This window comes from Telopea speciosissima, chromosome 1, assembly GCF_018873765.1.
Source record: "Telopea speciosissima isolate NSW1024214 ecotype Mountain lineage chromosome 1, Tspe_v1, whole genome shotgun sequence".
Classification (NCBI taxonomy): Eukaryota; Viridiplantae; Streptophyta; class Magnoliopsida; order Proteales; family Proteaceae; genus Telopea; species Telopea speciosissima.
This window is the reverse complement of record NC_057916.1, coordinates 5,949,181-5,961,888: the sequence shown is the minus strand read 5'-3', so window position 1 is coordinate 5,961,888 and position 12,708 is coordinate 5,949,181. Positions and strand designations below refer to the sequence as shown.

The window sequence follows — 12,708 nt, the reverse complement described above, 5'->3', positions numbered from 1 at the left end:
TTTCAGGTAGCTTTCAATATGTCTACTTCACAGCAAAACTATCCCGTATATTAAGAAAAATAAGAAGAAAAAGTAATATTTGACTTTGACTATTTTAGAGTCTCCCGTCCTTAGTCTACACAATAAATGGTAAAGTTAGTTTGTAGGGAAAAATTACAAACTAAGAGCAATGTTATACACTTTAATGTGCCGTGTTAAATATCTAATTATGTGACTCAATCTCATCCGTCCAATTATTATCGTAAGCTAAGATCTTTTACTTCCAGCCAATCGTGAGAGATACCTCATGAAATATAGAGCTATTTGGTTGTATCATTTTTTATATTATCATACCTCCTCTAATCGGAGCCCAAAAAAATAAACGGAAAAGGGTAATTTGTCATTTCAGTGCTTCAAGCTTTGCAATATCTTAGGGTGAGGTGGATGATATGGAACCGTTGGATACGAATACTTTCAAGTTTGTAATTTTCCTACCAAAAAAATAAAAGTGAAGTAAATTAAAAATTTTAAAAATTTGATTAAAAAAATGGGGTTTTGATTCAGTTTAAGGAAAACTATACTGTAACTCACAGTAGTATCCTTCTCTCTCTCTCTCTCCTTTCTTCTCTCTGTGTTTGTTTTTCTGTACAAACTACAAAGCGTCTCTCTCTCTCTCTCTTTCTCGTTTTAATGGCGTGAGCGGGTACAGTATCAAGCCGTATACATACGCTACAATGATCGTATAAATGGAAACGAATCTCATCTCCTTCTTCATCTTTGCATGCTTCACCAACTCCTCTGAAATCCTCACACAAAATGGGATAAAATGAGGTGAGAATGGAATTGAAATTCCATCATCACCACCACTACCTCGTTTCGACGATCGTCATCGCCTCTAGTACCCAGAAGAACTGGTAATATCTCTCGGTTATATGGTTTTCAGTCATTCTGAATCGATAACTCTGTGGGTTTTGGGCTTTTGAGATTGGTTTCTGGATTCTCAGTTTCTTATTCCTCCCAATCTGTCTATGTTTTCTTTGTTCTGAATCCTGATAAGTCTGAGATAAAAGAGTTATAATAGTATCGAAAACATGAAGGAAGACGAAGAGTTTGAAATGTTGTTGTCGCAAGAGATCCCTCATGCAACATCTCTCAATCTTCTTTACTCCCATCATCAAAACAGTCATCACGTACATGTTCATGGTGGCCATGGTCACGGTTCTCTTCCTGCGCAGAGAATTCATGGATTGTGTAGGGATGACCTATCGTGTAATCGTAACTATATGTGTGTGCCCCCTCCTACTGGAATCTCTCTGCATTCTGAAGGCTCATCGTCGGGCTCGCTCTCCGGTGGGCTCTCATCCTCTGACGACGGATCGCCGACTCCGCCTGAAACTAAATCACAGGCGCCATCTAGAGATGCTTATTACCCGAATGGATTGTGGTCGGATTCGAAATTGACTGGCTCTACTGCAGTGAGGAACTCCGGCGATAGCTTCGTCGATGAACTCGGTTTGACCGGATATCTACGGAGAATGCATATAAAGTGTTCAGAGACGGATTCATCAACAGAAACGTTCAAGGTAGAGACCCCCAATAGGCTTCAGTTTAATGAACATTCATCCATTAGGACTATCCATGGCCGTTTTGGAGAGAATGGTTGCCATGAAGATTATAGAAACGATTTTTTTAATCACGGAGGGCTTCAATGCTCTTCTCGTGCAGGTCCCACTAGTTTCGACGATGAGACGAGATCTGCATTGCTCAGATTGCAGAGAAATGGTAAAATGGGTAATTTATCAGGGTCGAATTCCTCTCCTGGTCTACGTGAGGATCTGTTTCCTAGGCCTTTTCACTGTTCAGACCCATTGGATTATCCGAGGCGGCAAAGGGAACAACATGCCAGCAATGAAACCTTATGTAATTTATGGTTCCAAGCTGATTCAGGTTTTGGTATGAACTGTTACGATAGAGGAGCACAGTTACTGAACGTAGCCCCTTCTGTGACTAAGGCTTTCTCTACTGATTCTTTCCTCTCCTCACAAAGAAATGGAATGCATTCTAGCAAAGACAGGGTTCTGTTGAATTCACCAAGTCCTCCTCAGTTGACAGACCCAAAGCTCCCTTTAGATGCAGAAGGCTTAAATAGGTATAGCCTCCCAATGTTCAGTGAAACGACAGCAGCATTCCCAAAAAGTTGGGTCACTCAATATCTTCCCTCAGTCAGAAGTAGTCCAAATATTGAAACTTTTAATTGTGAAGATAGCTTAATCATACCAGGAAAAGGGTTGAATTATGTGATCAACAAGGGCACCGATTGGTCACGGGGACACAAAAGTGTTTCCTGCAATGAGATTTGTACAGGACTGCCCCAAGAAAAGGGTTGCGGCTCAGATAGTCAATCCCATTTTGAAGGGAGTTCTGCTTTCAAGTGCAAGAATGGTCGTGATCTAAGGATTCATTGTCCTTTTATTCTGCCGCAAAAACTCAATTCCTTGATGGAAGTCCAAGGTTGTATTTACTTCATGGCAAAGGATCAGCATGGCTGTCGATTCTTACAAAAGAAATTTGATGAGGGGACTGCTGAAGATGTTGAAATGGTATTTAATGAGATTATTGAGGATGTTGTTGAACTTATGATGAACCCGTTTGGGAATTACCTTATGCAAAAGTTGTTGGATGTGGGCACTGAAGAACAGAGAATGCAAATTCTGCTCATGGTAACAGAAGAACCTGGCCAACTTGTCAAAATCTCTTTAAATACTCATGGGTAAGTACTTCACATGTCGTTTGATGTTATTTCCTTTACACATCTAGCTTTCTGAGTTAACTTTGCTTCAATCCTTACTGCTAAGGTGCTCTAATTGAAATGTTTTTCTTTTTTTTCTTTTTTTTATAATTATTAGCACACGGGTGGTTCAGAAGTTGATTGAGACTCTCAAAACGAAGCAGCAGATTTCGATGGTTATTTCAGCCCTTGAACCTGGTTTCCTTGATCTCATCAATGATTTGAATGGAAACCACGTGGTCCAGCGTTGTTTGCAATGCCTTAGCAATGAAGATAATAAGGTATTGATTCTTCTTATTCTTTGTTGAAAAAGCTTAGTATGAAGTCCAGAAAACTTTCATTGTTCACCTGTTCATAGTTCACACCAGGTACTTATATTGTTCATTTAGTTCTCATATGCCAAGTGGTAGATTGGACATTATCTTGGTCTAAGATGATGTCTTTGTGTGGATTGTTTCTGAATCTCGCCGAAAAAAATTCTAGATTCCTCAAGGGTGAGCCTTATTGTTTCTACTGTCTTCGAAGTGCAGTTTCTATCCTATTCAGCTTCTCTAGGGAGACTGCATCCACATCAGTCCCCATTTCTTATCCAGCTGCTTCTAATGATGTTAACAATGCCAGGAAACTGCTTTAGGCATATTTATTGTTAAATGTCCTAAATTAATTTTTTTGGGACATTGGTCCTGTATGGAGGCTTGTTTTGTTCATGCGACAAAATATACTTTAATTAGTATATTCATATGTGATATTTTCTTATTCTTTCTCTGTTAATCTGATTGAGTAACGTAGTACCACTTAAACTTCGCATGACACATGACCCTTTTTTAAAGCTGCTAAATTACTGATGGTTGTTTCTCTCCTGAATTACAACAGTTTCATGTTATATATGGAAGATATAATGTTCTAGTTGCTCTGTTTTTTAGTAGTTTTACTTTCTGAATGGAAGCTTCTTTTGGTCTTCCTTGAGTGGTGGCTTTGTCATTCTTGAAGTTAATATCCTTCAGTCATTGTGGATTTTTTTTCTATTTATTGGATGTTATTCCAAAACACAACTGTCAACATTGCCCAGCTTTTGGTGTTTTCTGTGTCTGAAAATCTTCTCAGCTTATTCACGGGTGATAGAAAATTTCAATCACCTAATGATTGCATTTTACTGGGGAGTTTTCATTAAGCAATATCCAGGTTGATAAAGCCTGCAGGTGTTCTTTACCCAGACAACCTGTCTTCACTCTCCAACAGTCAACATCTATCATTCAGTACTTTCTTACCCCTTCTTCCCTTTTCCCCTCTGCAAACAAAAGAAAGAGAAAAAATAAGGGAAAAAGTTCAACAGAATCTATGTGCATTTCTTGTCAAATAGGGATTTGATGCTGTAGATGGTGCTTCTATAATCATTATAAAAATTAATTGGGTGTCCTCTTGATGATTCAGGTTGTTCCTGAACATTTTAGTTCACCAGCACACGATATCAGTATTATTACAAAGGTCCCATGTTAAAACGTCATGGTCATCTAAATCTACTTCACTGATCACTTTTAAGTTTTGGACAAGGATTTGTCATTCCTTGCAGCCAACTTGTATAAAATAGTTGTGATTCATAATTTTCTTACAAGTGGGCAAGTCTAGGACCTCAAGCATGTTAATTACTATGATTCTGCAAAAAAAGATGCTCACAGAAAAAAGATTGGAACAATAAGAAAGGTACGAGGAACTTAATAAAACAAAATGATGAAAATTATGTTGACCTTTTTCTGTTTGTTTCTTTTAGCTCTGCTTATATGGATGTTGGTCTTCAAATGTGTTAGCAACTGCAGCTTCACGTCCTAGCTAAAATTCAATGCCATATCCTTGACAACCATCCCTCTGCCAGCTATAGGACCTTCCTTGGCTACTTTACCCAACAGCAAATCCATACATTGTATACATCATTCATTTCGTGCCCTTCTACCAATACCAAAGGCTATACATGGACACTGAACACCAATGACAAAGCAACAGTTGAAGGGGAATGACTGTTTGGGTGGAGGGTGAAAAACTGCACTAGTCTGACATAGATCCAATATGTATCCATCTTCTTTATCACTTTCAAGACATCTGCATTTATAGCAGTAGTATTATATTAGTCAAATATATGAATATCTTACCATATCTTGACATTTGGATGTAGAACTCTGAACTCAATGTTTTCTTGGAAAAATAGTACATCTAACTGCATATGTGATGCAGAATTGGCATCAATTGGGTTTCAAACCAGGTCCATACTAGGCCCCTATTTTGGATTATTTAATTCCAATTTCCCAGCTTATAATCTGCCAAGAATAGCTATTGGCCACCCTTTTTTTTTTTTTTTTTTTGGGGAGGTGGGGGCGGAGGGTATATATAACTATTGGTTTGCTGATTTCAAGGAGATATTTCCATAATCGAGTGCTGCCCAGTTGCAGTTGAATTCTGTCCAAGGATTAGCTATCTAGCTTGCATTTTGATCCAACAGTTAAGGAGGAGATAATGATCAGATTGTGTGGGGCCCCATGGCCAGCTAGTGTGGAGATAATTGACAAGATCTTGTGAGCCCCGTGGCCAGCTATTGTTAAAAACCAATGCTAATGCGTGGAAAGCTGTTAGATAGATTAGTCTTTGTTTCTATTTAGGATATAATTCAGTTATTTGATGTAATTAGAGTTAGAGATAACTTAGGATTATTCCCTTTGATGCAGTATAGACTAAAGAGAAAATTAATTCCAGGTTTCAGTGGGCACCATGAGAGCTAGTGGAGATTGAATTGAAGAGCAATTTGAAGACTTAACCTGTCGAGGAGATATCAATCAGCTAGAGTGCTTGAGTTAATTAGGATTAATTTCCTTATTTTTTTTATGTTATCATTTATGTAATTTGAGTCAGTTTAGGAATGACTTTCCTATTGCTATTATGATTTTAATTGTTTCTAGAAAGTTATTAGGTTGTAACTGATTGCTATAAATAAGGTAAAATACAGCCAACGATTTAGAGAAAAGAGAGAATTCTGGTTTGATAGCCGTTAATACTGTGAGATACAGTGAGGGGAGAGATTCCTTGAGAGGGTGAGAGGCCCGGGAGAGAGTGAGAGGCTCAATCCAAACTATCCTTCTTCTATCTTCTTCTATTTTCTCTTTTTTATCTTCTATTCCAATTGATTTCAGTGAGAGTCCTGCCCTGAAAGTTACTGATCTGCTGAAGACCATTTGAAAGCCTGAATCAGCCACTGGAGTTGATGTTTGATTGTTACACATTCAGTTAATCTTGTCCATATTTTACAAGCTTTTGTATATCATATTAATGTAGAAGTTAGTTCAACTAAGAACCAACACTACAGTAGGATCGATGTACTGATAACTGGGGAAATATGGTCCTGACATGCAGTCAAAGCACAATTTGGGCATAAGCACTATCCTTGAACAGCTAACTTGTGTAGGCCTATAAATGAGATGGTGGCGTAGGCGTCCAGCCTCCTTGGTCGCCTAGGCAGGTGCCTTGCCGCCTTGTTGGTGTCGCCTTGATTTTAGACCTTCTCCAACGCCATGGTCGCCTTGCCACCTTGATAACTATGGATGGTGGATACTCGCTTATGGGAAGTTGTGTATGATGGCTTAAGAACATGGTCCTGTCCTGTATGTATAGCAGAGATTAGATGTTTACATCTCCTACTTCCAAGAATTCATGCTCCAGATTCAGAACAACAGATTAACACTCCTGCATTTACATATTAATGCTCCTTTATCTCCTGATCTTAGTTTCTCATTTCTTAATTCAAGCTTCTCTTTTCGATGTATTCATCATTTGCTTCTCTCCCTATTTCAGTAATGGATATCTTCAGTCATGAAATATATCAAGAGCCAGTTAATCCCCATCTATATATTCAAGAATTTATATTTGATAATTTGAATGTTTTTTTTTTTAAAATCCAGAAGTTCCTCTCAACAAATTTTCACTTGAGAACCACGATGTTACATAGAATCCTCTAAAGCACAGCCCTTTTCTATGATATAAGTTTCACTGTCTCACTTAAATGGCAAAGCCAAGCAACAGTATAGCTGAGCATTCTTGGTATAGAAGACAAGGATCAAAGTCTACTGAGATAATTATTAACTCAGGAAAGACTGTGTGTGTTGATAAATCTTCTTTGATGCTACTTTATATTCAAGGGATTATTTAGTCCTTTTACATGCACACACAAGTTAGTAATCTCAAATACCATCATCCAAAAGCTGTTTCATCACCAAAACATGAGGTATGAACCCAATGGTTCAGCATGATTGAACTGTACCAGATCGATATCTCTTTGGGTTGGTGTTGAATTGGACCGGATGGGTTAGGGTTGAACTGGACTGGATTGATGTACAAATCTTTCCAGGTGAGGGTTGAGATGGACTGGATTGATTTACAAATCTCTACAGGTTGGGTTCATGCAAGATATTATTCTCATCTATGGGTTGATGTTGGAAAATCTTTGTTGATGCATGCATATCCTGCTCCTGATGAACATATAAAGGGGAATCATTTACAGTGACGATGGGAAGAGATACCTGTGAATATGGCGATTGAGCAGTTTCTCACATTGGATGCATATTACATCACTGGCCTCTGTAGATGCACCTTTCTGATCAGGTTCACCTTTCCTTTTGTAATGAAGTTTTGGATCATCTGTTAATAAGGGAAACACTTCGCTTTTAGTTTATGTTTCAGATGATATTGCTTAAGCCCTCTCTAGAAAAGGAGTCTGCCTTTGTTTCCAGAAACCCTTTTTTGTTAAGGGGAACATTAATAGGAAAATTAAGACTGTGTTTGGTAATTTCATGTTTAAACGTTTGAGTGTTTTGCAAGGCAATGGCATTTGAAAACAAATGTTTGAAGCAATAAACTGGTTAAGGATTTAAAGAAGAACTAACAAACCCTACATGGTCATGGACGGAGTGAAACTGAATTTTTCTTTTTAATGAATTGTCAAAAGATATTTGGAGAATGTCTTTAGATTCTTGAGTTGATAATGGACTAGACATGCATATGTGGGAGTTGAGAGATGTTAAATAGAGCGTAGCATTAGGATTTGGATTTTAGATATGAGTGCTTATCTTTGGGATGGTGTTCATTTTATATGGTGATATAATCTTTCTCTTTTCCGGCCTCACTCCTGTGCTCTCTCCTCTCTCTCTCTCTCTCTCTCTCTCTCTCTCTCTAGGGGATAGAGGGGAATGTTTCTTCCCAAAATCCAATCTAAACTAGCCAACGATGAGTTCACAACTCAAAAGTCTACCTGATCTCTTGGATCTGTATGGCATGCCATATCTGAGTTTTTAGGAGAGAACATATACAATTAGGGAGAATTGCCCTTGCCCCTAGCAGCCTGGGAAGTGGATCCTCTCGTATGCCTTCCCTTACTATGATTTGTTCATGAGTAGCATTTGGACTATTATTTGTTGTCTTCCTTTTCAACTTGGGAGTTCTAAAAAATATCCGTTATGTATTGCCTTTATCTCATCTCAGTGAAATCAGTGGTAAGCATCACTGTATCATACAATTCGGTGGAGGCCATAGAAAAGAGACTATTCAATGGTAAGCATCAGTAAATGCGATTGTGAAGGCCTTATTAGCAAAGGAAATAAATTACAACCAAGATGTGACAAACTGTGTGTACATCATAGAACCAGTAGAATGAGCATATTGAGAGTTAACTCAAGCAAACATGTTTTTCCTATTCTGTAAATGATGCTTACCATATAGGAGATAGGAAGAACGAAATAAAAATGTGTGTTGATATGTGGTGAAATCTATGCTTGCAGAACTATTATCTTGTCCTATCTTCCTTTTAGCCTCTTGGATTGCTTGCTATGATACTGTTTATGTAACATAAATTCTTGTCTATTGTGTAACAATCTAGATGAAATGGCAGAGTTACTTTAAAAAGGAGGAATTAATAAATGAACTAGAAAAGTGCAGTAGTTTAAAAAAAAATGTGTATTGTGTACCCTCATGGATTGCTTGCTATGATACTGTTTAAGTAACATAAATTCATGTCTATTGTGTAACAATCTAGATGAAATGGCAGAGTTACTTTAAAAAGGAAGGAATTAATAAATGAACTAGAAAAGTGCAGTAGTTTAAAAAAAATTTTGTATTGGGTAAAAACATGTCCCTACTTCATTTGTCAATATTAGTAATTGAAATTTTTTCTAGGGAAAAGTATCTAATGTACCTTTTTTGATTAATTATTTTTGACAGTTCATTTTCAAAGCTGCTGCAAAATATTGTGTCGATATTGCTACCCATCGGCATGGGTGTTGCGTTTTGCAACGATGCATTGCTCATTCAACGGGAGAACATAGAGAAAAATTGGTTGCAGAAATTTGCACTAATGGACTTCTTCTCGCTCAAGATGCTTTTGGGTAATTATATGATAGAAATCATTGTGAATTCTTGTGGTTTGTTGCTTACTGGTCAACATGATCTGACAGTCTCGGTTATTTTTGACAAATAAAATTTTTCAGATGAAGCATTTTAACTATGAATTTTCATTATATTCTGATTCCAAATTAATGGTTATACACGGTAATGATATGTAAAGCTAAAACTTCTATGGTTTTATAACTGTTGTAAGCTTGATTCTTCTTTCTGTGAATGCTTTTGCGTTACATATAGATGCCGAAAATACAGCTAATGAGTAGTTATAAGGAAAGTAAATAAAAATCTACAGGATCCTTCTATGTTCATAAAAAATTGTTTGTGCATTATCTTTCAGTGTCTTTGATGCTCATCTTTTTCTATTGAAAAAGTTGGAATTGGATTGTTTGTAGCTAGCAGTTGGTAATTAATTCCTTTTTTCATATGTGACAAACTTATGTTCTTAGTGGCGAAGGGCTTAAATTTGGGGGTATAGTTTCCTATGTGGGTACTGAAGAGTCATTTATGTGATGAGTGGCAAGCTTATAGCTTAATTTTGGTAGTTCAAGTATAAAAATTTGGAAGAGCTGATGAACATAGTTGTGATGGCGTCTAAGCGATCCAAGGTGTTGGAGGGGGCCTGGACGTCAAGCCGCCTAGACGACCAAGGTTCCCTTCCAGAAAAGGGCGCTTGGATGCCTAGGCAGTGCCTTGATAAATATGCTGATGAACAGGCATGATGAATGACAATAGCATGAGTTAATTGCTGTGACATTCTCTTTGGAAGCTCATAGAATGGCAATGAGCTTGTCACCCTTGCATCTGGTCTACTTTTTAAATATTCATGGACTTTGAAGTGCTGTTATTGTCTTCCCTTTTCTAGCATCAGAAGCTTCTCTTGAGCATTATGATGCTTTATGTACCTGTCCTTGTCATTCTCGAACAACTATTGTCCTTTAAATACAGGGTTGCATGGAAGGAATATCTACAACGAACATGCTGAGGTGTGGTCATTGATGAATGTGTAATATTTCCCTTGTCAGTGTGGCAATTCAAAATTTTCTATCCATATTTGGTGCATGAATTGCTCTTATTTTGCTCAACTTTTCCTTTTTCAAACCAAAAGGCCATTTACCAAATTATTTCTAACTAGTTTAGCAGCCATATGGCTTAACCATTCAAAGAGCTTGTTGAGATTCATTTCAACCTAAGGCCTTATACAAGTGTAAAGCACATGATGCATACTCAAAAATGAAAAGCTGGAACCAGAGTGCTTTATACAACATTGAGAGATAGTAAACTATTTCTTGGCTTCTTAATTTTGAATTTGTTGGAAAAGGCACTTAAGTTGTCATTTATTCCCTTTCAAAAATATCTCTTTAGGTATTTTCTATATCTTTATTTGTCTTCTTTTAACTTTATCATGTTTATACATCATATATTTTTGGCAATATTTATTTACTTCTGAGGAAATGATCTATTTACTGAGCCATGTGCCTATAAATGCCTATGCCCACGCCTTAAGCCTTTGAAAACATTGGATGATACCTTAGCTACCACCACCACATGATATTGTCTCTTGATGACTCAAAGTAGTGAGCCTCAGCAACCACATGAAAATTTTGTTTCTTTATGATGATATGCATCTGTGTTGAGACGGGTTTTCTTCACAATACATGTAGATGTGTGTGTGGATTGTACTGTCACATATTGCAGATAAGATAGCCACCTTGAGCATTACACATGTTCACAATCTTACCATCTCTTTTTGTGTGGCAACATTGCACGCCAGCTTTAAGGTCTGATGGTTGTTTTGATGGGGGAAAAGCTTTATATAATACATGGTTACGGGTCATCAGAAATGGTTATTGCATGACAAAATATCTCAAGGAAAAGCTTTATATAATTCATGGTTACGGGTCATCAGAAATGGTTATTGCATGACAAAATATCTCAATCGGATATTTTGACTGAGGGATGTGATGAAGCTGTAAATGGTACTTGAACAACTAGGGGAAGATAACTGCACCTTTAATAACATGTACCTCAAAAGTTTAGGTTTGACCTTATGTATTTCTATTATTTGTGAACATCTAAGCATATGTGAAGGAGGTTCCATTTCGAGACGTGTGGTTGAGAATGATGACAAGAGATGCTCAGTGCAACCATTTTTCTTTATCTTGTTTGTAATACTTGCCTAGTTTTCAACTTACCTTTTCTTCAGAAAAGTACATGGCCAATTTTCTCCTTGTATAATCTAAGTGGGTCAAGATGTGTTCTTTATTTTATCAAATATTTACTTCAGTTATCTCCAAAGATCCCTTTTCACCATTTTTCACTCTTTTAATGTTACCAATGTATGTGAGTTATGTTGATTGGTTTAAATAAATAGCTAAAAAAACAGAAAAATCATTGACGTTCTTTTTCATATGGTATCTCCTTTTTATTCTCATTTCTGTGGTTTAAATAGTTAAAAACATCAAAACTATTTTTTGATTCTTCTGTTTTTTTTTTTCGGTTACAGAAATTATGTTGTTCAATTTGTCTTAGAGCTAAAGATCTCAACTGCCACTGCCTACTTAATTTCTCAATTTGAAGGGAACTATGTGCACCTCTCAACACAAAAGTTTAGCAGCAATGTGGTTGAAAAATGTCTTAAAGTTTTTGGAGAGGAGAACCGATCAAGGATCGTCCATGAATTTCTGTCTCATTCTCACTTTGAACAGTTGTTGCAAGACCCTTTTGCAAATTATGTGATTCAATCTGCTCTTAGAGTTACCAAGGTTGGTTTTATTTATGATGCATTTATAATGAGGTGCTTGAGAGAGATAGAGGTAGACTTGATCTCTTTGTTTCCTTCTAATTCATTGTTTTGAAGCCAGGGTTCTCTCCATGCTTCATTGGTTGAAGCCATCCATTCCCATGCAGCAATTTTACGCACCAGCCCATATTGCAAGCGTATTTTCTCACGTACACTTTTGAAGAATTGATGTAAATTCTCCCCATGGTAAGGGATGTTCTTCTGCTTCACTATCAGTAGTACTACTATATAATTACCACATTTAGAAATTGTAGTTATAAAAGTCTCTTGTTGGCAATTCTTTGCAGGACTACATGACTCAAGTTGCATGGATACGACTTCCATGGTTTTTTGTAGATTGTAAAAGATAAGAAATTTTGCTTCCAGTTCATAAATGTGGACAAGGGAAATGTATTATTTTGTTGTCATGCAAACTTTTTGAATATTATCATCTTCTATCTATGGAATAGTTGTTGTATGACATTGTACATTGTGTTGTCTTCCCACCATTTCCTTTATGAATTCAGGTCAGTGATTTTTTTTGGAAATCAGGTGTATGGGATTACCTTGTTAGCTTCTAGTTTTTTTTTTTTTTTTTGTAAATATTGTCTCCTTCAATTTGTTCTACATGCAAGACGCTGAACCTCCTGATTACCCCTCTCCGTCTCCCATTTATGTTGAATATTAGAACAGTTTTGAAGTGCTTCGGGATGTAAAATTATCATGTTAA

The 12,708-nt window shown here is 36.9% G+C and overlaps 1 protein-coding gene across 2 annotated transcripts; it reads left to right on the top strand.

The window, feature by feature from the left end:
- Positions 1-584: 584 nt before the first annotated feature.
- LOC122644261 (meiotic coiled-coil protein 2-like) lies at positions 585-12,479 on the top strand. 2 transcript variants are annotated; one of them, XM_043837905.1, is made up of 6 exons: positions 586-2,749; positions 2,886-3,048; positions 9,020-9,183; positions 11,703-11,961; positions 12,061-12,185; positions 12,287-12,479. In XM_043837905.1, the coding sequence occupies exons 1-5, from the start codon at positions 1,071-1,073 to the stop codon at positions 12,166-12,168; spliced, it is 2,373 nt and encodes a 790-aa protein (XP_043693840.1). In that variant the 5' UTR covers positions 586-1,070; the 3' UTR covers positions 12,169-12,185; positions 12,287-12,479. The 2 variants fall into 2 exon arrangements, with proteins under 2 accessions (XP_043693848.1, XP_043693840.1); XM_043837913.1 differs by lacking the exon at positions 12,287-12,479 and having other exon boundaries at positions 585-2,749; positions 12,057-12,181.
- Positions 12,480-12,708: the final 229 nt, after the last annotated feature.